The sequence below is a fragment of the Lynx canadensis genome, chromosome F1, assembly GCF_007474595.2.
Source record: "Lynx canadensis isolate LIC74 chromosome F1, mLynCan4.pri.v2, whole genome shotgun sequence".
NCBI lineage: Eukaryota > Metazoa > Chordata > Mammalia > Carnivora > Felidae > Lynx > Lynx canadensis.
In genome coordinates, this window is record NC_044319.2 from 23471362 (window position 1) to 23496617 (window position 25256).

Sequence of the window (25256 nt, forward strand, 5' to 3'; positions counted from 1 at the left end):
CGAGGGAGGCTGCGGGTGGGGGGCCCCAGACAGAGAGCAGATACATGTGAGAGGAGGCAGCCTCCACAATCAAACAAAGGCTTGGCTGTGTTAGAGGATCCCTCAGGGAGTCAGACATTCAGATGATCAGGCTTGAGTTAAGGAAAAAGCTTTTTCTGCAAATAGAGCAGGTGCCCGGAAGTCGGAGCACCAACTCAAGATGCTGTGGGAAGCAAAATTGAAAGGCCCAGGGTGACTGGTAGTCAAGGTCATGGTGCCACCAAGCAGACCTCGGGAGCTAGGGGTGAGGAAGAATTGGGCTTGGTTTTAGTCCCTGGACAAGGAGGCTATGAATGTGGCTGGAGGTAAAGAAGAGGCAGAGGATAATCGTGTTGAAGGAGAACTTAGAGATGAGAGGTCAGAAGTCTTGGGGTTTAAATTCAAGCTTTACCGATTAGCAGTTGACCGTGAGTACATTTCCTTCTTTGTGCCCTCAGTTTTGCACCTGTTCTGCTCTGGCGCAGGATTGTTGAAGATGGCAGAGGAGAAATGGACGTGCCCAGAAGAGGAGCAGAGCCCCACACCACTGTGAAGGGCTTGGGCATCAGCGATCATGATTTCTCTGCATCTCCTCACGGTGCTCAACGAATATAAAACAGCAGCAGTTCCCAGCTCAGAGACCCCACCCTGAAATATTCCCCACCAAAGTCAAGCAGGCTGCAAATAACCTGAGGGAGCAATGATTTCCCCTCCCGAAGCCCTCGGGATCAATTAGAACTAATCAAAGATTTGGCCCAAGAATTATAAATTGGAATTGATATAAAGTACTTCACTTCCAAACACCTCATTCTTCCCAAAATGATGATTCAAATAATTGACATTCCGAATGAGACTGAAAAATGTGCTTTGGGAAGAAGATGAGATTCCTTTGCCAAACAATAGATTCGGTATTTTTGGAATGACTGAGAACAACAAAGATAAAATACCCAAACCTACTTCCTGAGTCAGTCAAACTAAAAAACCAGACGTTGCCATTATCCAAGTTAAGCGAACAATGCTTTCTTAATTATTTGTTCTACTCACTCAAAGGTCAGCATGACCTAGGATCTGACTCTAAGTCTGCTGAAGAGAAAACACTTTAAAATTCAACTTTTGGGTTTATGGTAGGTGCTCAACAAATATTTGTAGGATGAATGAGTGTGTAGGCTAAGAAAGCATTCATTGAAATAGGTCCTATAAGATCTAAGAGCAAGGGCTGGGAGGCACCCCTTGGCACCCTTGGCACTTGTCATTGGGCCCTGCACTCACACAAACTCAGGGCATGATGGGTGGGGGAAAGATCAGTTATTATGATCACATTCATCATTTATAAAAATCAGTAATACAAATTTGTCCTGGAAAATAGCTGAATACTTATTTATCTATTTACTTATTTATTTAAAATGTTTATTTATTTTTGAGAGAGAGGGAGAGACAGAAGGACAGAGAGAGAGAGAGAGAGAGAGAGAGCATGAGCAGGGGAGGGGCAGGGAGAGGGAGACAGAGAATCCCAAGCAGGCTCCGCACTGTCAGCACAGAGCCCGACTTGGTGCTCAACTGTGAGATCGTGACTTGAACAGGAGTTGGATGCTTAACTGACTGAGCCACCCAGGCACCCCCGCTGAGTATTTGAAGCAGGTCTCTCCTGCATCCCGAAATCTTGTTACTGTAATTTCCCAAATCAATTCAACATCTACTGAGAAAGAGTGCAGATTGTTCAAGGATGAGAGGGAGCCATTCCTAATTCCCTAAGAATGGCAGTCTAGGTGGTGGTGGAGTTGGGGCCAGGGGCCCCAGAGGCTGGCAGAAGAGCTGGCTCTGGGCATCAAACAGGCGTGACACTCCCCCCAGGTTGCTGCGTCTTACAATTAGCGTAATACTTTCGAGAGTCACCCACGTTGCTTTATCAGTAGTTATCCAACTAGCATTCCATTATATGGATATACCACCATATGTTAAACTGTTTGCCAGTTGATGGGGATTTGAATAGAGCTTCTATGAGCATTAAGAGTATAAGTCTTTGTGGACATATGCTTTCCTTTCTGTTGGATAAATACCTAAGAATGGGATTGCTGAGTGAAATGGTAAATGGATGCTTATCTTTTTAAAATTCTGCCAAGTGTGTGCCATACCATTTTTTGCACTCCCATTGGCTATGTACGGAAGCCCCCATTGTTCCACACTCTTGTTAACACTTGGTGTGGTCGATTTATTTAACTTTATTTATTTATTTATTTATTTTAGTTTTAGCCATTCTGGTAGCTATGTAGTGGTATTTCATTGTGGTTTTAATTTGTATTTCCCTAGTGACTATTGATGTTGAACATATTTATCAAATGTGTACATATATTATATACAGCCTTATCAGATATATGCTTTACACATATTTTATTGCAATCTGTGCTTTATCTTTTCATTTTTCTTACCACTATCGTTTGAAGAGCAGGGTTTAAAATTTTTGGTGAAGCCTAATTTATCAATTTTTGCTTTGATGATGCATGATTTTTGTGTTCTGGCTAAATATCTTTACTTAATCCAAAGCTGAAAAAGCTTTACCCTTTGTTTTTCTTTCAGAAGCTTTACTATTTTCTTGCATTTAGTACTAGGATCCATTTCAAGTTCATTTTTGTGTGTGGTCTGCAGTAAAGGTCAAAGTTCATTTCATGAATATGGAGGTCCGATTATACCAGCACAACTTATTAACCATAGATGTGTGGACCCATAGCTGGACTCTTACTCTGTTGCACTAATCTATCTCTACTTGTGTGTCTATACTCTGTGTGTGTCCAGGACCACATTGTCTATTTTTGTAGCATTATGTAAAGCCCTCAAAGTTGAAAAACAACTTTGTTTTTTTTTTTGAAATTGTTTTTCCTAGATCCTTTGCATGTCTATATAAATTTTATAATCAGTTTGTGAATTCCTATACAAAAGCCTATCAGGATTTTGATTGAGATTACTTGAACCTATATAGGTATTCATTTTGATAAATTAGATGAATACCATTGCTAACTGCCACTGATTTCTGAAACAGGCTTTGGCATTTCAGTAAACTGGTCAATTTTCAACTAGGCTGAGGGTTGAGGAGCCTATGAGCCTCACCGTCTCTTCCGATCCTAGGATGCAGTGAGATGAGGCATCGCTGTGGTGATAGAAACACCACCCTGGAATGTACCCAAGGCTCCAGGGACCACCATTTTGTCCTGAGAGGAAAGCCAGCCTCCTCCTTCAGGGGAACTGTGTGTCTGCGATGGTGAGGTACAACCTCACAACTCAGGCCCAAGACCAGCTGTTTTAGGCATTTCCAAACAGCCACCCTTCCCTTGTTTGTCCAGAGCAAAGTTCGTGTGGTTTTGGAAAAGTAGTCTTACTCAGAGCCCAAGAACACCACAGGCCCCAGGAAGAGAGTATTCTGGGAAGGGGTTGAGGAGAGGCGCTGAGAAAGCCAGGGCGGAGGCACAATCTTCTGGAAGCATTGCCACCACGAGTGGGAGGTCTTCCAAATGGAATATCCAGAGCTGAGGCCACGATTGCCGCACGGCTCCCCTGGGGCGCACCCTCAGAAAGCTGCAGTTCGGCGGCAGAATTGTTGCCTGTTCTTTATACTGTGAATTGTTAGTAGCTTCTAAATAGACCATTCATTTTTCCTTTTAGCACAGAAGGGTCTCACAACTCCAACTACCACCACAGGCTTGAGTATTTCAAGTCAAAACATTCCCCGAACCACAGCCCTCGGGTGAGATGCAGGGCTGGCCAAGAGTTTGGAGTAAAAACAACCCCCCACCAGCCTGGAAATCACTGGGTACACAAGAGGCTGGGGCACCTTGCTTGCACGGGCTGGGAGCCTGAGCATTTTACCAGAATTAATCTGATAAAGCTACCTTCTCTACCTGCCTCCACTTCCCCTCTGCCCCAGGAAAGAAACCCATTCCAGGACCTGGATCCCAGGGGGAGTGGGGTGTGGGGCACAGAGTGGGACAGCCTAGGGCACCTGGAGAACCTGAGCCATTCCCTCCTTCATTATGGAAAAAAATAAAAGAGGCTTTTGTAACCACCGCCCCCCCTCTCCCCCGAACCCCCGCGGCTGGGTTTGAATCAGGGAGCTGCGGATCATTGCCAAGCCTCAGCTCAGAGCCTACTAGGTCCGCTGAGCAACTCCGGGAACAGCAGTGCGGTGGCAGCTGCAGGGAAGCCAGCCCCAGTCAACCCGGCGAAGCCGGGATCCCAGCAGTTTCGGCTCCTGGGGCCTTGGCCGCAGCCCAGCTGGTGAAGGAGATCCAGGAGGTCCTAGTGGACCCTCGCAGTGTGGCGGTTGCTTTGTGGGAAAGGGTGGCTTTATCAAGTGCTTTGAAATCTAGGTCTCAGGCACCAAGAAGGTATTTGCAGGCAAGATCTTGCCGAAGTCGCTGCTGCTGAAGCCACTCCGGAAGGAGAAGACGCCCACGGATATTGGCATTCACCACAGCCTCGTCCACCAACACGTCATGGGCTCCATGGCTTTTTTGACTACAACAACTTGTGTTGGAGCTCTGCTGCTGGAGATCTCGGGGGAGGAAAGCACCGAGCGAGCCCGCGGCCTGCTACTACCTGTGGCAGATGGTCCCTGGCTGCCACCACCTGTACCGAAACTGGGTTAATCACTGGGACCTCAAGCTGGGCTAACTCCTACTCAGTGAGGATCTGGGGGCGAAAATAGGGGATTCTCACTGGCAACCAAAGCCGAGTATGACAGGGATAGAAGGAAAACCCTGCGGTGCTGAGCCAGAGGGCACAGTTTGGAAATGGACACGTGGTCTATTGGATGAGTCGCGTATACCTTGTCAGCGGGCAAACCACCTTTTGAGACTCTTGCCTAACAGAGACCTCACGAGAATGAACACACTATTCCCACGCACATCGACACCATGGCCACCTCCTTTGTTCACAAGATGCTTTGGACAGATCCCACTGCCCGTCAGGCCACTCAAGAGCTGCTCCATGATGACTTTTTTTTTTTTTTAATGTTTATTTAGTTTGGAGACAGAGAGAGACAGAGAGAGAGAGAAAGAGAGAGCAGGGGAGGGGCAGAGAGAGAGGGAGACACAGAATCCAAAGCAGGCTCCAGGCTCTGAGCTGTCAGCACAGAGCCTGACGTGGGGCTCAAACTCACAAACCTGGAGATCATGACCTGAGCTGAAGTCGGATGCTTAACCGACTGAGCCACCCAGGTGCCCCTCCATGCCTACTTCTTTACTTCCTGCTACATCCCCACCCTTGTCCACACCTGCCTCCCCATTCCACTGAGGTTTTCAGTTGTTCCCAGCAGCCTGGACCTGAGCAACGGGAAGCCTCTCATAATCCTCAGGGAAGGCGATGAAAACCCCAAGCCCCACCCCCCCGGGAAAGAGGGACTCGTGGTCCGGGGTACCTGTGAGGTGGTAGTCTGCCACCCTGGTGACACGTGTGAACAGAACGACGGCCGAGTAGTTACAAGCCAGGCCGCTGGGTCAGATGCCCTGATCCTGGCACTAGCACTTCCTTGCTGTGTGACCTTGAGCAAGGCACTCAATCTCTCTGAGGCACAGTTTTCCTCGCTGTAAAGTGAAGAATCAGCAGTTACTTTATAGGGGTTTTTGGGAGGAGTTGGTGAGGAACATTTTGTCACTGGTCAATGAGTGGCAGTGACAATTCGAAGGTGGAACACTGGGATCCAAATGACAGCTTTTATGCCCCACTTCCCTGGAATGATGCCGACTCTGCCGGTGTTTGAGAGACTCGGTTTCTACCAGGAAGCCCATCTCACCTGGGACTTGAGGGTGGGAACTCAGTGCTGACCACAGCCAGGTTTTAATGTAGGAAGAGGCTTCATTTTATGCTGGGGTCCTCCTACTTATTGCGATGACCCCCATCTATTTGCTTATATATCAGAAGATCCTCAAGCTTTTTCCTTCCAATTGTGTGTCTGTGGTGGCGAGAGGAGACGGGGGGAGAGGGGAGGTGTTTGAGGCCACCTCTGTGACCCCTGGCAGGAGCCAGAGGGGGCCTGGGGCACCAGAATACCACTGCATCAGCAGAGGCACAAATACCGGACAGATTATCCCAAGGATAAATCCCAAGGATTTAGGGTGACTTGATTTAAAGCTTCCCTTTCTCCTTTTTTGGGCAAAGCCCTGGTAGTTGGGTGGGACTGAAAACAGACAGGGCCTTGTTAGGGACTTGAACTTGCGTGTGTACAATGACAGAGTTTCAGAAAGGGATTTCTCCTTCATATGCCCCTCCGGTCATGTGCCATCCAACCCGATCTTTAAGTGTAAAACTCCATTTGTATTCCAGTGTGATTGTCTCCTGGGGGCTCCAGCCTTGGTTTGCAGCCGATGAGAAACATTCAGGGGGGCCATGAGCTGACAACACAAGACTGTGGGGAACCGGCCAGCGTCCCTCTCAGCGTCCTCACCACACGGCTGGGACCCTGGGGGGGCAGGGTGATGGCGGATCTGCCTCTACAACCACTTTTCACTGGCTCTTCTCTGTGTTGGTGGTATTCACGGCTGCCAGTCCCTGGTAGGGACAGCAGAGCATGAGAACCTAGCGTCGGGTCAATTACCAAGTGTCCAGCATACCAATGACCGGAACCGTGTGAACAATTGGGGCAAGTGTTTGAAATTCCAGCCGTGAGCCCGGCTGCTCCATGTGGGGACAGGCATATGTCTTGGGTAACATCCCAGCCGGCAGTTTCCAAATTCTCCAGGAATTCAACCCCTGCAGCCCCCAGCTATAATAACGATAACAAGCCCCACCTCCTGCCCCACTAAAGGCACAGGGCATATAAATGCTGCTTTTCTGTTTATTCCGCTCAGGGGCTCCACGGAGAGGGCAGCACTCTTGCCTTCAGTCCCCTGAGACCAGGGACGGCTCCTGCACACAAAGGCTTTCCTCCGGGCAGGGATCAGTTTTCCCTGAAGGTCGTCCATTTGGGGGGGAAGGGGTTCGTTTCCCGGATGCTGTGTTCCAGCCTGAATACACCTCCCACAATGAGGGGCGTCCCGAAGGCTAAGTGAGGGGCAGCAGCTCAGGGTCCGGGTAAAGCAGGGGCTGGCTGAGGCTGCTGCTTGAGATTAGCCACGAAGGGTAAACTTCCTGCCCGGGAGGGCCGAGCGGCCAGTGGAGGCGGCAGCTTTCCCATCGGGGTGTCTTCATGAAATTCTCTTTCTTTGGAACAATTGAGCAAAATCGTGCCTGGAAACCAGATGGAACCTGGAGGCCTTTCCCTCGCTTGAGTGCTTCATCGTCCAGGCGTTGACTCATTCTCTTGTCCCGTATCAACAAGAGGGACGCCCTTTCTGTGTCATTGGGGAGTCCCCACCCATTCTCCCACTTGCCTTGCTCATTCTCCCCATCCAGAATGATCGCAGAGCTCCCCCCACCCCCCCACCCCGAGTGCTCAAAGCCTTGGAGTGTGTGTGTACAAACCGGCCCGCTACTGTTGTTTAACCCCTAATGGGCAGGGTTTATTTTGTTCAGTTTTGTTTGCTGGTGCCCAATTCAGTGGCATGTTGTGTAGACACATGGTTCTGGAATCCTCCCTGTACCTCACAGTTGCCTGGGGAGATATTTAAAAATGCTCAGCCCCACTCCCAGAAACCCTGATTTAACCGACCTGAGGTGGGGTGGTGATGGGCTGAAAAGCTCCCCTGGGGTGATTCCAGCATGCAGCCATTGTTGAGATGTCCCCAGAGTAGAATATCAATAAAAACTAGCCTTAGAATGACCCAGTCAGACAGCTTTGCCCAAGTAGCACTTTCTCTTTTATTTATTAGTTTTTGAGGGAGGACTGGATTCTCAACCCCTATCACATCTTGCATGTGTTCACTGTTCGTGACATTTATTTGAGCCATAAAACTCTCAGGGAACCAAGTTCTGGAAGGCTACTGGCAGGCATTTGTCCTGTGATGTTTGGAACTGCACTTAATATCTCCCTATGTCTGATGAAATTCCTGCCTCCGACACACAGGATTCTCTCACCTGTCCTCTGGGTTCATTCCATGCCTATCAAACCTCTTCCTCAACGTTTTCTAGACTGCAGGCCACACCTTCTGAGACTTGGTGGCAAGTGGTCATGGGCTATTCTGAGGGGCTATGTGAGAGGTCCCAGGTGGGCCACACAGTCCCGGAGGGAGACCCATGTGGACAGGGTATTTTGTACCAAATTGGAACACGCCCAAGGCCGGATAGAGTCTCACCCACGGCAAACGTGAGAGAAGTGGAATCAAAAAGTGAGGGTTGAGCCATTGCCAGGAGCTGAGGGGCTTCAAGGGAAGGCACAGTCCGGATCCGCCATCTATATCGGAGGGCTGGAGCGAAGACCATAGAAATGTGAGATGAAGAACACATTTGTCGTGCTACCAGAGCTCCTGGGGAAGGGAGATCCACTCCCTGTCATATCTTGAATGCTCTCACTCGTGTCTGACTGCAGCCTGAGTATAACCTACTGCAGATGGTCACTGGGCTGAGGTGGCTCCTGGATCACTCATGTGTCCCTTTAAACATGATGAAATATTCCAAGTACACAGAAGAGTCTTTAGAGAATACCGTCCAAATAACACGGATACCCTATCTCCCCAAGTTTGCTTCAGCCATTTTTTTGTTAAGTAGACTCCATGCCAAGGCAGGGCTTAAACTCACGACCCCAAGATGAAGACCTGAACTGAGATCATGAGTTGGACTCTCAACCAACTGAGCCACCCAGGTGCCCCATCTTCAGCCAATTTTTAAAACGTTGTTAACCCTCCTCAGCACCATTTCCTTCCCTCTCTTCATACGCTGTTGCAATTGGTCTTTGTCTCTGCCATGCATGGTACTATACATTTCAGTATCCACACGTAATATACGACATGGTTTTGCAAGCTTTCCAAGTTTATATGCGTGTCATCATATGGTATCCTCTGAATGTTTTTCATTCACTGTTTTTGAGGCTTATCCATGTTGATACAAGATTGACTGCATTACTATTTATTTATCCTTTCTCTTTTTCATGGCCATTTAGGACTGTGTCTAATTCTTTTCGTTAGAAATAATGCTAAACATGATGTGAAATGTCTACTCTGGTACAAGTGTACTTGTGCACAGGTGTTCCACTCTCCCCCTGAATGCCCTTCTCCATGACCATTGCAGCTTTCAGACCCACTGCCCACCCACACTGGGCTCTGCTATGGGCTCAGCCTTTCTCAGCACTGGCGATTTGGCTCTCAGTCAGTGAATGTTTGCACTTGGCCTGGTCGCTGGGCACTTGGTGACCTAGTCTGACACCAGAACTCTCCATGGCTCAAGTCTCAGGGCTTCCACCCCAAACCCCACCACCATCTGGCCCATCCTGTAAGGGAGAGTTCTTTTTGTCAGGAAAGACTGGTGTATCTTGGAGCCATGAGGCAGGCTCTCATGCAAGTGGTCCATTTTAGATGGACCTCAAAGGAAGTTCAGTTTACGGTGATAGGGAAAAATGAAGAGTTTTCCAGACGAGGAGAGAGCGGGAAGCAGAAGAGAATAAACACGACAGGGTAGTGTAGGGGCGAAGACCCGGCAAAGAGCAGACAGCCCTGTGGAAGCTGGTTCTGCTGGGGAGCAGGCAGCTGCATTTGTAATGCAAGGTGAGTGGAAGGAGTTAAAGCTTCATGTCTACCTCCCGATGACTCTGTGTGAGCATTCTGGCAAGAAGTGGTGGATGGGCATTGTCAGTGGCAGGGTGACGGTGGCGGGGAGAACCCTGGGAGAAGCACCCGTCCCCCACAGCCATCCCCTGGACCAGCCCCGAGCTTCAGGATTGCTCACTCCTAGCCTTGTGGTCTGCTGCCTTATTTTCCTCCAGCCCACTGAGAGTTAAGGCTCCGGGAAGCCAGGCCTTCTTCCGGGAAGTTAAGGCTTCCGGGAAGCCGTGGCTCACAGGCCACTTCTCACCCCTCTGGCCTCCATCGGAGAGAACTTGGGCAGCCACACGCGGGGTTCAGCCCAGCAATTACCAGGGACCTGGAAGCTGACGTTGCTACCGAAGGCGTGGAGAGTGGACACCAAGGGGCAGTCTAGAGTCCTGTCAGCTGGACTCCTCTTCGACTTGAGGTTCAAGAGAAGCTCCCAAAGCCCCAATCTGGGGCACAGGAGAGAGACCAGCACATGTGTGGGGAGGGGTGGAGCAGGGTTGGGGTTAGGGTGCTCTTTAAGCTTGGCAGGCCTTGTGATTTCCTATTTTTTTGAAATTAAAAAAATTTTTAATATTATTTATTTTTGAAAGAGAGAGAGAAACAAAGCACAAGTGGGGTGGGGTCAGAGAAAGAGGGAGACACAGAATTTGAAGCGGGTTCCAGGCTCTGAGCTGTCAGCACAGAGCCCAAGGCAGGGCTCTAACTCATGAACCATGAGATCATGACCTGAGCTGAAGTCAGACACTTAACCGATTGAGCCACCCAGGTGCCCCTTGGCCTTGTGATTTCAAATGAACTTCCGCAGGAAGAAACAGGCTTGTTGTGTTTGAAAGAATTTACCCTGAGCAGAATCTTGGGCTTTTGCCTTGACAGCCCATAACACTCGCCTGTAAATCTGAACTTCCAGCTCTACTGCTTGCAGGAAAAAACCTGGGAATAGTTATCAACTCCTTCTCCTTGGCAGGCTGTCATCCTCCCACGCACCACCTCCACCCCAACTCGCACCTCCACACCATTAGGAAATCACAAGGCAAATATTCCCAAGGGCAAGGGTGGAGGGCAGAAGGCTGGCTGGGCTGGCTGATGGACCAGCATCAGACGTGAACAGGCTGATGCATCAGGGAGGACAGAGCCAAGGGCAAGTGCTTTTGACTTCATGCTTGGAGGCTGTGTGTATGTGTGTGTGTGTGTTTGTGTATTTCTCTTTGGTAGAGCCTGAAAGGCCAGTGTAGTTGAGAGAATCGATTTTTTTGAGCCTCCCATACGTGACAGGTACTCACCGAGTTGGAGGCGGGCAGGAGAGAGACTGTAAGGTACCTGCCTCATTTTTCGTGCTGCTTCTCCTGCATTTGACTTTGAAGAGGGGCATTCTGTAAGTCCTCATGTCCCTGCCCCCCTATTTGGGAGACCCCAGTGCCTGGGATACACTGTGCAATGAACACACATGGGCTGGCTGAGTGCCTTCATGAAGCAGGTGGTTGTTCATTGAATGTTTATGGGATCTCCTCAGATCAAACCTATGAGAAAAGTGTCATTTTTTTTACTGATGAGGTGCATTGGGCTCAGGAAGGTTAAGTGACTTGTCCAAGGTCTTGAAGCTAGGAAGTCATGTGTGTGCGCATGTATGTGTGTACTGGGGAGAGTGAGTGGAGATGTACAAGAGATTTAAAAGGCTCATGGCATGATTTTTTATTATTGCTCATTCTTGCACCTTCATCAAACCCGTGAATTTGTGCATTTGTAGAAGCTGACGGGATTGAGTGGGCTGTCCCTGGAAACTGGGGGCAATGAAGACAAAGTTGGGGGCTTTCCAAGTGGGTCCTGGATGCAGTACATATCTGCAAAATCAGAACTTGAAAGAATGGATAGGAGAAGCCCTGTGTACCGAGAATAGGGAAGAAGAGAGACACAGGGAGGGACAACAGGGACGAGATCTGTGACATTTAAATGGCCCCCTCCTGGAGATCCAGGAAAGAAGAAAGGCACAAAAAAAGAACAAAGCCAGGTCAACTGTTAAAAATTATTTAATAGAAAGTCCAATGTCAAAATGTAACAATAAACAAAAATACACATGTATAAATATGTATATATAATTAGACCTGTACACTTTCTCAGACCCTTTTCAAAATGGAACAGAATCATCATTACATCTTGGTGGTCAAATCAACAATAATATTCGAGCGATGTGGCTGCTGAAGCAGTTGGAGGGTTCAAAGAATTCCAATCACGAGAGAGCCGGGGATGTCGCCAAACGTCCTCTTCTGGAGACCCAGAGAGGGAAGATGAGCAATCCCACGACTCTGGACAGTGTACCTGATCTTTTCTTAGCACCTGTAGCCACGACTGTCTGGGGATAGCTTTCCGGTCGGGCAGGTTTTTAATTCTTTAAATTATGTTGTGTGAAGAGTTTGCTTGCCCTGTCTCCCAGGTCAGAAGCTCCTGGGGATTTTATCTTAAGACCTTCTTATTCCGCAGGCCAAGCGCCAGCACGGTGGTTTGGGATGGACGCCATCAAGGTGTGCAGCTTTGCTCTTAAAACAGTAGTGTCCAAAGTGGGTGTGCACATCCCAGGGGGGTACTTGAGGTCCCCCTCAGGTGTCCAGAGAGAAAATACCAGAACCTCTGTTTATGATATTTTTTTATCTTATTCTTTTAAGATTTCTATGTTGTATACTTTTTATAATGTGTCTAATATATTAGTACAGGAGTATTATGAATATGCGCTTTAAATAAATTTCTAAACATACAGAGGAGGTGCTTCTCACAGAGTTTTTGCTGATAGGCATGTGCGGTGGAAATAACGGGCACCCACTGCTTTACAGAGTTCATGTGCATGCAGAGAGCTGGGGAGCCTGCCCAGCTGGGCTCCCGTGCCCGCCCGAGGAAGCTTTGCAGGTGCTCAGAAAGGCGATGCCCCGAGTCACCTCTCAGACACAACTGAGAGCTGATGCCTCCTGATCCTGCCACTATTATCTCCCGTGAATGTAAGGCCCTTCTCCCAAATAAAACACAATACGCGGAACAAATACACAGCCACTGACAACCAGCAAGGAGGCATTTGGATCTTTTCCCGGGGACAGTGAGGGAACTAGACCAGAGCTGACAATGGGGAGAGGATGCCCTAAGGCAAACCTCGCCATATCCCATGACCACCCCCTACTGCCACCGAGGGGACCCTCCAGGACCTTGATTTTAAGGTAGGCGAGTGTGAGGCCAAAGGTTCTTCAATTTCCGACGTCATGATAACCGCGGGCCAAATTCTAATTGAAACAGGCCAGGCCTGTGGGACATTTGAGTGGGAACCACAAGACACCGAATTAGAAATTCCTCAGCAAGGAGCCAGAGGAGCATCTGGGAAAAGGGTGGGTGTTTGAGCTCAAATCTTTCCAAGGTTCAGAAGGCTGGTGTTGCTGTAGAATATGCCAAGGCTGCACCCAGGAGGCAGGTGTGGGGGTTTTGCAAGAGGTCAGTCCCCAAGAATATTCAGAACCCTTTGGGGTCCCCGAGCAGAAGACCAAACCGTACCTTCGGCCCCTAATTCCTCCAGCCTCTTGGGGAAACCAGCACTTGTTCGAGCCTTTTCTTAAGTTTCTAGAAACCGTGCTGCCTCATAGCTAGTATTTTGATTCATCGAATTCTTTCTCTTCTCTTTCTAAAATTTCTAATCATTTGTGGGGATGGGGGAGGGCAGAACCCAATGCTCTGAACTCTGAATGGGTTCTCTGGAAAACCGAGAAGGCACTGTGAATCGTCTCCACAGAGAGACTGCTTCTCCCCAAGCCTCCCTGCCTCATGACCGGAAGGCGCAGAGCTCTGAACTCTGGTGGCTCCTCGGTCCCCGTGAGGTCCATGGCAGCTGTCTAGGCCTGCAGATATTTTCCATGTGCATACATTCCATTTGTGCTTTTTTTTCTTTCTTTTTTTTTTTTTTAATATCCCCTTTCTTTGGCAGGATTCAGGTAGGTACTCCGGACAGAGCAAAGGCTTGGCCACAGGGCGTGACCTAACTCGGTGAAAGGCTGCCCGAGCGCAGCAGCCTTTGGGTAGAATGAATGAAGGGGTCACACTAGGCCAGCCAGCCCTCTGCTGCTTCCCATGTGTTCAGCTTAGGGCACACCCTCATCACAGGGTCTAGGCCAGCCTCCTCCCAAGAGGTATTCTTAACCTTCGTGGCTCCACGGACAGGTCAGGATGGCCAGGCAGTGTGCCCTGTATGCCTCTAAGCAAGATCTAGCCCAGGTTAAAGCCCTTGAATGCAAACAGCTTTTGGCGGGAGGACAAGGTGCTGGGGTGGGGTGGGGGCAGAGGCAGAGGACACCTGGGAATGAATCATCTCAGCGAGCAACCGTGAGCTTTCACAGCAAGAGGGCCAAGCCTGGCCCTGGTGCTGCCCACACTTACCTCTCTGGGTTGCCTCAGCAGTGACCTCTGACTCGGAGGGCAGAGCATGGCCTATAGCTCTTCTTTAACCCCCCACCCCAGGTCCACTGTGAAGCCTCTGAGGTCCTCTGGGACCGGCCAGCTGACTGCTTGTCCTCACCGTCTCTCCTCGACTCCTCAGCTCCCAGCTTCAGCGACTTTACCCCGACAGCCTACGCTGTCTCTCCTTTGGGCTGAGACCCACGCTGTTCCCTCAGCGTAGAAGGCCCTTTGCAACGCTCTCCCTCAGTCCTCTAACAAACTTGAGCTTTGATGTCACCTCTTTCGGGGAGCCCCTGATTCTCCAAGCCGGTCGGCTCTTACTCTGAGATGCTCCCGCAGCACCCAGTACTGATCCCACAGTGTCTTCCCAACTAATGGCAGGCTCCTTGAGGGCAGGAGCTATGTTTGGTTCAACCGGGTATTGCTGGCAATTAGCTCAGTGCCTGGAGTATACTGTGCGCTCTATAAACACTGAATGCATGAGTCCTCAACACTGGAGAAGGCAATGCTAAACATGCTACATCTGGGACAACCTGGAGGAAGGGCCCCAAATCCTACAGGAAGGGGCTCCAGCACTGCTGTTGGAGCATCCTAGTGGAACTGCCGAAATGCCAGTCAAGGTCACACGGGATGAACAGGAGAGCGTGTAGGAAACGCTGTAGATGCAAATGGCTGGACGAGGCACATACCCTGAGGGATGAATCCTTTATGCACCACGGATAGGGAAAGGAGGCCAGCCACGATATCCAGGCTAGAAGCCCAGGTAAGTCAAACACGTCAGCGGCAGGGCAGCCTGGTCCAGAGGGGGCACAGGGTGAGGTGACCAGCAGACCTCTATCCTCCTGTTTCAGTCTAACTCAAACCTTCACGACAGGGATCACCAGCGTTTCCTGTTTTGTCATTATTAGAGTTACACCAATACTTTCCTAGATGTCATCTTAGAGATTACAAAAAGCAAAATACAGCTTTTCCTTGAAGTATTTCAATGATAAAGTAGTTATATTTTCTTTCTCTATGCATCTTTGTGCATGTGCATGTGAGCGTGTGTGTGTGTGTGTGTGTGTGTGTGTTAAGAAAATAGACCCAAATTTAGAGTCCTAATAAGGCAGCTGCCTGATTCTGTTCCAGGGAAATAGATATGAATTTTTAAAAATAAATTTGCATCTTGTTTTGAATGGAAAAGCTGGCTTGAAATCTATTGTGAAGCTTCCCTTCCCTCGCTCACTTGACTGTCAAGAAAGAACAGTCCCTGAAGGTCTGGACGGAAATGCCCAAAACACAGGGGCTGTTCGATCACCTCTGGGTCTAGGCCAAGTGGTCCCTAAGGTGCCAGAGCTATTTTCAATCCTAGGGACCCTAAGGCAGTTCTGGCTGAGTTTATGGAGTTCTTTTTACTGCCTCTAAGTCTTAATCAAGTTCAAAGCCTTGGACTAAAAATAACTCCTAGAAAGGGAAAAACAGAGAATTCTGGGTAGAGGCAGAAGACAGTATTAGAATGAGGCCTTTGGTTTAGGAATGAATCTTGCTGAATTAAAGCCATTTCTCTGGCTTACAAGAGAGAAGAGCCATTTCCCACGTTATCTTGAAGGAATTTGACAGCTGCCGGGTTTGAAGGAGGTGAGATCTTGGGGATAGTTTTCACAGGAAAACTGAACTTAGCACCCCCTCTACACAAGGAAATTCTTTTGATTCTTTCAACCCAAGTGAGGGTAGGGGTGGGTCCCCTCTAGGCAGCACCTTTAACAGTTGCCATGGAGACGTGAGTCATCTTCTATCGAGGATGTGCCTTTAGAAGCAAGGAAAGGAACTCTGGGGAGTTCTTGGGCTCTTCTGACCTTGGACAAGTTATTTAAATGACTATTCAAGTCACTACATGACTATCCAAAACATTAAAGTCTTGAGAGAGATTCACATCTAGTTTCAGTGCTTATACTAGCCTGGAAAATACAGACCCCGGTTCAAACATCAAAAAGAGACATCAAGACCTAGCCCACAAGGAAGGATTGTAAGTCAATGGTCGAGGCCTTTCCTCTACCTTTGGAGCTCAGGTTCTCCCACACTTCTCTGCAAGGTTAAGGCTTTTCACCTTAAAGTGGTGCAGCCTGTGATGAAATAAGCCTGGGGAGCCAGGGAAGGAAATCAAGCATTCAAAGGTCTGTTCTGGCTGCATCTGGTGTTTAACTGCAGAAGGCCCAGGTTCCTTTTCCAGATGCTGTCAGGATTCCAAGAAGAGAGACCTGTGCTTAAATTCCCAAAGCCTTTTTCTTGTGGACCCTACACTCCTGTTAGCCAGTGGCCTCTCCTGTTTGTGGGCAGCTCATCAGATACGGGAATGCCAAAGAAAACATTCCCCATGGCAAAGCTAGCTGGTGACGAGCCAAAGAGAGAGTCTGGAAGGTAGATACCCTCAAAGGGTTGTTTTCACAGTGTTGCAAAGGGCATAGTAATAATAAAAAATTCGGAAAATACTTGAATGACATCTTTCCTTCTTTCAACATGGGCATTTATGTTGGATAGATGCATTCTGTACTTACGATACACTACTTAGAACACGAGGGGAACAGATTCGCTTCACAGGATTATGGTGAGGATTATACGAGACAATTATACAATGCCTAGCACAGTATCTGGCACAGAGTTGAGTATAATTAATAAATATTAGTTCCTTTTCCTCTTTCCCCAAGATTAGGATTAGATCCCAGATAAGGGACAAGAGTCTCCTGAAAGACGTGGTATAGATAGTCTTCAGGTTTGTCACAAAAGTAAATATATTCACCCACCATCTTCATTTTCTGCTGTAGCCTTTTGACCCTTTCCCAGAGACACACATAAAGGTGACTGAAGGACATATTTTCCCCTTGGAAAAACAGGTCCATTCATTGGCAAAAGGCAACCCATACAACTCATTCACAAAATTCCAAAGGTTTATTGCAAGGACAGTTGCCGCGGCGTGAAAGCCGACAGCCTTATCCAGCTTCACACCAGCGTGTGGGGGTCTAGCAGTCCACACGTGACTTCCAGAAGCCAATGTTCCTGCTTCCTGCCACCTTTTCATCATGCCTCTAAATATATATTCCCTTTCCTCGACCCGGTCTTCTTTTCCTTCTGGCGTTTCAAGCAACTTAACAAAAAGCTTTATTTCTGAGAGGTACAAAGAAATAAAGCTCTGAAAATGCCTTCCAGGGGCAGAAGCATGGAAGGCAGATTTTATGTAAAATTATACAGTGCAATCTAATACGCCTTTTTTTTTTTTTTTTAAATTTGGGAGTTGGGAGGAGGGAGGCTGCCTTAGACACCAATCGTTTTGCCTTTCATATAGAACATACTAGAGTCCCAGAGTCCAAGATTCAGAGTCAGTATTTTCTTGGATTAAGAATTTGATCATTTTTCTTCCTAGGAAACCAACATATTTAACGGAGTTTCTTTTCTAAGGCCAGTAGAGATGGAGCGCTCTTAAAATCCTTGCCTAATGTCTGAGCAGAATTTGTAATCAATATGTTGGCCTGCATCACAGGCTCTGAGGTAAAATTCACGAGAGGTATAATTTCTGCTTTTAGCGGGCTTATGGGAGAGTCTGGCCCTCAGAGGAAGAAAGTCTTGATGAGGTTGGGAGGAGGACAGAGGTGCAACTCAAAGCAGGATGGCATCAAACGGGGCCAGGAAGGGGGCGCCACCGTCCCTGGGCTGCTCCTGGGGGCTCTGAGGTCACAGGCGGGTCACTTCGGACTCTGGGGGCGCCCCTGACTGGCGGCAGCGCCAGTGCAGAGCCCAGACGACCTGAGGCTACTCCTCCACCAGCTCATCTCATCTCTTATTCGAGTCAGAGACGCCCCGTCTCAGACCAGGGGCTCTGCAGAGGGGGAGAGACCTGTCTCCCAGCGGGCCTGTGGGTGGCCACTGAGGGCTGACCTAGTTTCCTCGTCTCTGGACTTTGTACTGTTCTTTGTCCCTAAATAGACCATAACACGGCTCTACGCTCCAGCCTGGGGCTAGCAGGCATTGCTGAGGTAAAAGCTTCTTTTGAGGTTCTCTGCCAGTAACAAATGCGTATTCAGTTATGACAGCAAGGACTCCAGAATCTTGAATCTCCGCCAACCAAAAGAAAGCAGCGCATATACTGCTGAACTTTTACAACTCCACAACTTAGAACACATAAAGCATGTGTAATCCAGCTGTAAATCTTGTTGGCAGTCGGCCCCACCCACTGGCCGCCAGGCAGCTGGATTTTGAATTGCATCCGGCACTTGGCCATGCTATCGACTCTCTCTGCTAAAAGCTTCTCAGTCCATTTCTCATCCTTCCTTTTTCTACCTCCATCCGCCAGGCCACTCCCTTCCCTCCCTCCCTCCTTCCATCTCCCTGAGTCCTCAGCCAGCTGAAGCACTAGTTTCTGGGTGATTCTTTTCATTGTATCTGAGACAATCTGCTTAATGTTCAGATACACTTGGGTGGGGGGGGGGAGGAGGGGAAAGGCAAAATATTTTTGCATTAGACCCTTTCAGAAGGCATAAAAAAAAATAAAGTACAAACACAAATCACTTGACAATTTTATGATTAAAGCCAACGATGGAAAACAGACAAGCTTTGTGTGCTGCTAACATAGTCAAGCATCTCATGCCAACCCACTCAACCACCCCATTTCCCAGATCTATTTCTAGATACACCGATGTGTATGCAGATTTCATCTGCAGATGAAATCACGTCTGCACATCAAAGAGTTAAACCCAGGAGACAGAACTCCAGGTGAAGAGGCCCTGGTTCATGGGAACAGGCTTCTAGTTTAATGAAACACTCAGAAGTCAAATTCCCAGGACACACTTAGTTCCGTGTACATGTGTCTGATGTCAAATGTTAAAAATGACTGGAAAAAAACGATACGAGCATGTTTTATCTTTGGGTAGAAGGCGGTGATTTTCTGGGAAGACACTCTCTGAGACACCAAACAGAGGAGTCACAGGGAAGATGCTTCGTGTCAGCATCATTGTTGCCTGGTAAGAATAGGAAATCATCTAACAGTAGGCCAAGTCCCGAATGGACAGGTTTCAGGTGGGGCTCAGCAGCTCATTTACGGTGGAGGAAAACTATTTTAGTCACTTGGCCAAAACCGTACAAAGGGAGGGAACTTAGAACCCTAGGCGACTTGACTCTCTCTGCATTTTTCTGCTTGAAGCAGGATAAAAAGCCTTAAATTTTGGCTGCATCTCTATTTATGTAACAACCACAGCTGCTCCCCAAAATAGCTGCTGTCGGCTGAAAGAATTAAGGGCTTTTGTTGCTAACATTTGAGTCCATTTTCTGTAGCACTTGACTGAGTTTCCTCTCCCTCACTGTTGTGCCCCTCGGTCTAAACGGAGATAAGGACTCGCACCATTAGCACATGGATGGATTGTAAAGTCAAGGCTCATCTCCTCAGCCAGTGCAAATTCAGCTTCTGATTCTGTTCCGTGGCAGGTGCTGCTTGGCTACCCAGGACAAATAACTACCCACCTTGGGAGGGTGGCAGTGCGGCTGATAAACCCCACGAGAGAGATACACCCAGTGCTCCTTCTGTGTTTCTGTGGGACAAACCCAAACCTAGCATAGCATTTAATAGGGTGCCCTTCCCTGACAGTAACAAAGAGAACCCTCATCAAAGCTATCAAACGCGTTAAAAAAATACAAAAGTTATTTTCTCCTTTTTGATTGCTATTTACTTGTGACAACATTTGTTAAAAATATTACTTCTGTCTTCGAGAAGAGATCATTCTCTTCATATAATATGGAAAAATAAACTCTACCAAACCCACAGTCAACATTCCCCCACCACTGCCCTGGGGCTTTGGCTTCTGCATCTCCAAATATCATCACCAGTGTCAACGTGCTACATTTCCAGTAGGCAGACGCTTTGCACTGTCCTAGCCAGTGCTGCAGGTAAGAGGAGGAGGAAGTGGCAAGGTTCATGGAACATTCTGAAGGGAGAGAGTGAGGACGGAGGATGGCTTATTTGCTAACGAAATGAAAGGTAACAGGGTGGTTTCAGGCCCTCCTAAAAAGTCGAGGGGTGTCCCCTCATCTCTTCTGACCACTGACAGCCTGCTAATGGGTGGTGGGTGACGGATGGGAAGGCAGGGAGCCACGAAGGTCAATTATCAGTGTCACTGCAAAGGAGGGCTCATCTTCTGCGCCCGGGATCATCGTGAAACACTGAACTGGATGAATGGGAGAAGACAAGGATACATAAAAACAGTAAAATGTTTATTTTCTTAGAAAAAAAAGTGGGGAAGAGGGATTCAAAATGATTGTGATCACACTTCCGTCTGCATCTGAGCAAAGCCAGTGTTGCAAGCTTAATCCTTGATTAAGATCCCTAGTCAATGACACCTGCTGCTCACTCCCACGTCACTCCGGGAGTCACGTCACAACATGCTTTTAATGGATAAGAGCTTCTCTACTTCTTCTTAGCAGAGAAACAAAGCTTGCCATAGCAACCATCCCATCTCCAAAGCGCAACACTGCCAGTGAGAAGCAAGGCTCTGGACCGCTCGGGAGAGACAGGGAGGGAGGGAGGAGAGAGGGAAGGAGACGCTTGTCTTAGAAGCGGAACAGTTCTACAACAGGAGTTTGATATCTGAGTTCACCACTACCTCATCTTATAGAAAATAGGTTGGAGAGCATCTGTAAAACCAACAGTATCTTTAAGGTGAAATTGCAGAATTTTGCTGCATACCTGGACACAAGAGAAGTGAAAAGTTGCAACAAGTTTTAACTAGCAGCAACAAAGAAAGTTCGAGAACGGTTTTCTGTTTGTTTGTTTGTTTTTAGCAATATTCCTTTGCAAGTTCATTAAGAAACACTGTAATTTAATGGGGCATACGATATGGAACGATCTTCGTTTGCTATAGTGCTGTTCGTTGAAGAGAACCGACCTTTGCAAAGATTTCAACTGGGGTGTAACTTATTTACACAGTAGTAGCTCCTGGTTTGAGTGGTCGAATTGGTGCTATGTGATATCCTCTTCTTCCGAACAGTAATCTCGACCCTTGAGGGGAAAAGAGAAGAATAGCGTGTGAGTGAGAAATTCAAAGCAGAGTTCGAGACAAGTTACTCACCAGCAATTTTCTCTCAACGAGTCTGTGCCCTTGGAACAGAACTCAGGCTTTATCAGTGACTACTGGGCACAAGGTAGAGAAGGTGCAAATGCTTGTTGGCGGATTTATAAATGAACTATGCCTCGAGGCATGGGAGTTTTACCAAGTCCCAAAAAAGCCCTTACTTTATATTGGTAAGAACTTATGTTAGGCACATACAAGACTCAGTCTTTCACCAAGAAATTACCAAATGGACGAACCATTCAGGAGACCAAGTTCTCATGAATAAGAGAAACTGAAATAAACAATGAACAAGCCACTTTTGTCTGGGGCTGGGGCTGCACATATTCTATGGTTACATCTCCATGCCTGGAATTTAGAATTTTACAGAAGGGGATGGTATAATCCAGGGATGTCGTAGTTTTAACCCACTCCCAATTAAAACAGGGGTTAAATCCCTGCCCCCCGCCCCGCCAAAGATCCACTTAACTATGTATAACAGATCTGGGACTATGCTTGGTATGTGTAGGATGCACAAGAAAGCAAAAATGCTTTTGATTCATTTGCTACCAAAACAGGTTACTTGAGGGCTTGAGGACTACATACAGTCGTTACTTTTGAACATTTTCCTCCTCTCTCTAGTGGGTTATACACTCTATGAAGGCATGGTTAGGACTGGGATTTAGGCTCCACATCTGCCCCAGCTGGGTTGTCCTGGTCAGAGCATTCAGCTTCTCGGTCTGTAATCCCTCGAGACGGCACAGGAACAAAAGTACCTGTCCACCATGAGATCACAATATCATAGATAAGGGCTTTGTAAAAGGTCATGTATTAATAGTATTTGTATCCTTCAACCTTTTTCTTTCTGAATACACACTATGCATTTAAATTCTGAGGGGATACATTCCTTTAAAAACAGATTTCTCTACTTAACTGGAACTTATTCCTGAAAGTATCTAAAACAAAGAAAAAAACAATTTTGCATGAAACTATTTCGCAAACGTATTACAGGATTCTTTGTCATAATATCTGGATGCTGCAAATATTTCACATTGTCCTAATGGGTGAGCATCATCATAACCAATGACTGTACTATCTGACAGGGCAGTAATCCTGGCTCTGTGACTAGCTCTGGTGTCTTGACGGAGTCACCTCTCTGCGTCTCAGTTTCCCCATCTGTACAGTGAAGACAACTATCCCTACTTCACATGGTTGCTGAAGATTAAACAAGTTAAGAGTAGTACGGTGATGGAATTGTGTCTGGCACATAATTGTAGTTATTATGTGTGTGTGTGTGCGTGCACACGTGTGCACATGTGTTTGATAAATAACAAAATGCTGCCACACAGTGAAATCTTCGGGGCCTGCGAGGCATGGGAGGTTGCCAGCTCCCACGTTAAACGGCCCCAGATTGCTTGTTCTCTTTGAATGTGATTCACAATGTTTGGTTTCCTCCTCCATCAGACTGCCAACTCTCACCCCTGCTACCTGCAGAGCGTCTGAGCCCCATGTCACCACCACGTTTATTTTAGAAGTGGCATGAAATGTCTCCTGGGCAAAGAAACTGGGTAACCGATCTTCCTGAGAAGAGAGGCATGCACTCAGCCGTCATCGCCCATCAACAGCCTCCCCGGTGACACTGCACAAGCAGATACCATCCCTCGCCGGGACCCCGACCACTTAGGAGACACTCTGAACCACGTGTTGGGGAGCTAGGAAGGAGAACCCCTTGGGCCCTGATGGCTGGGAGTTTACTCTCCAAAGTGGGAAACAGGACACATCCAGATGTACCAGCACAGTGCTAGAAACATATCAGGTGATGCTCTCCACAGATCCTCAACTCGTGCGGCTCAGGGAGGGTATTTGGAAATGGACACTGTTGTTTAGCTGGAGGGGAGAGGCAGGGCTCATGCAGTTTTCATCAGGAAAGGAAAGAGGACATTTCCAGTGTATATACGGACGTACACACTGTTGTGTGACAACAGGCAAATTGCTGGGCTTTGGTTTCCTGGGGATAATCATGGTCTCTGTCTCAGGGTTGTGATCAGGATTAAATGGGAAAAACACAGTGCCTGGCAGATAGTCAATAAAGGTTAGCTGCTGCTGCTATCATTGCAATCACTGTTATTACAAATCCCGAGTGTGGTCAGTCTCCTGGCAGGGGAGTGGGGACCTCCTTCCTTGTGGTCATAAACTGTGATCTGATGGGTGTCCCTTCCTCCCACCTCAGCCTCGTACCGCAGGGAGGCCAGAACCTCGTGACCTTGGATACACTTCTGTGGCAGACCCTAAGTCCTTTCCTTTCTTATATCTAAAAGAGGCCTCAAATCAAGGCAAAGCCCCAGCCAGCCAACGTGGTGTGCAGAAGGCACTTCATCCACAAGACAGAACTTGCATGCAATGACAGACAGAGAGCCACACGTATGTGAACGGATGTCCTCACTGACACAGCAGTGTCTCCAACTCTGTAAATGAGTTACAGGGTTAACACAGCAGAAGGAGCCTTTTAGACCCTCCAAGTTTACTGTTACCATAAGGGAGCGCCTCCTTTCGAGGGACAAAACTATATCAACCGTCTGTGTAAACCCAAGACTGCAATGATCACTTCCTGAGCATTTTCTTCTCTGAAATTATAACCACTATGAGGAGGAGGAGGAGAAGGTGGAGGAAAATGGCAACAGTTGTTTTGCTGACATTATTTCCTGACAAATGACACCTGCCAGGTGGGAGAAGCGCCACGTTACCTGCGGGGGGAACCTCAGAGGAGCCCAAGACCACAGACCACAGGGCTCATCCTCATCCTTTTTGTTAGAATTGTAGTGAGTTGACAACTAACTTCAAATTCTAATCAGTTCCACTTTTGTTATTGTCACCTGCCAGCAGCTCTGAGAACCAAATATTTCATGGACAGAAAACTTGGAAATCAAAGGCATGGAGAGTAAGAGCTCCCGGAGGGCCGGCATCATTCTAGAAGGGGAACCTGAGAACGGTTCCTGGCACATCCCACCCCCATGCGGGCAGACCTTCTGTAACATGACTGCACATCTCATTTAAATTTATAAAGAACTGTGCTAAAAAGAGAACCTGAAAACCTTCAGCTGTCAGAAGGCAGAAGTGGGAGTGAGCTGGGTTTAGAAGAATCACGGCAATTCTCCTGACCAAGGAGGCCCTTCCCTTTATGCGGCTACAGAAAGGGATGTCTGTAAAGACTGCTTTCCGCAGTCAGAATTGTGGCCTCGAGACACAATTTCCACCCTTGTGCAAAGGACCCATTGAAAGCTACGGGGAACAAGATCCCTGGGCGGAGGCTGTAAAGTCCCAACGATGCTGACAAGGAAGGCTGTTTCAAGAACCACAGAAGCATCTTGGTGCAGACTCAAAAATCTTCAGGAGCTCTTGCCTCTGGAGATTTCCCCCACTGTGCCCCTACTCTGCACGGGTTTTCTGTGTCCTCTTCAGCTGCATTATTTCCTTGGAACTTCAAGAAGTTTATGTCAACACAGAACATACATTTCCAAGGTTCCAGGGTAGGGATTCTTTGTTGGTTGAAATGTTTGGGCTAAGAATTGGGGATGTGAAGGAAAAGAGAAGGGAAAGCCATTATCCTAATTTTAAATTCTGCTAGTTTAAAGAGGGGCAGCCCAAAGAGTGAGTTCAGACCAAGGAATTGTTCCTCCGAAGTACCTTGGTCCTGAAGTTTAACTAGACAAGTGGTCAAGGGCTGGCCGTCCAGTTTCAGGTTTGATTTTATCATGGAAGTCTCTAGTATCTTTCTGTAGACCTGTGTGCTTTCAGCCTAATACATGCACCTCAAGCACCTAACAATCAGCCACGAACAGAGGATTTTCCCAGCGGGGTAGATGACAACTGGATGGATGTTACTGAGAGGACGCAGCAAGTCTCAGTTTCCCCATCTGTAAAATGGGGAAAGTGACCTAACATGCAGTGTTGCTGAGGGAATCAGAAAACACATAAGGTGCTTAGCAAAGCTTGGCCCATGGGAGTTTATTTAATACATTAGCGCTCTTTTGATGATATTGAAAAATGAGTTCAACAGACACAGCAGTGAATAAACTGT

At 47.8% G+C, this 25256-nt stretch overlaps 1 protein-coding gene and 1 pseudogene across 1 annotated transcript in view; one reads left to right on the forward strand and one right to left on the reverse strand.

The window, feature by feature from the left end:
- The first annotated feature begins 328 nt into the window (after positions 1 to 328).
- Positions 329 to 5597, forward strand: LOC115504826 (annotated as a pseudogene).
- Positions 5598 to 11697: 6100 nt separating this feature from the next.
- Positions 11698 to 25256, reverse strand: part of CF1H1orf21 (chromosome F1 C1orf21 homolog) — a 156206-nt gene continuing 142647 nt past the window's right edge. The window contains exon 5 of the mRNA XM_030302345.1: positions 11698 to 21129. Coding sequence (XP_030158205.1) covers positions 21091 to 21129 — 39 coding nt within the window. The 3' untranslated portion in view covers positions 11698 to 21090. The remainder of the gene's footprint in view (positions 21130 to 25256) is intronic.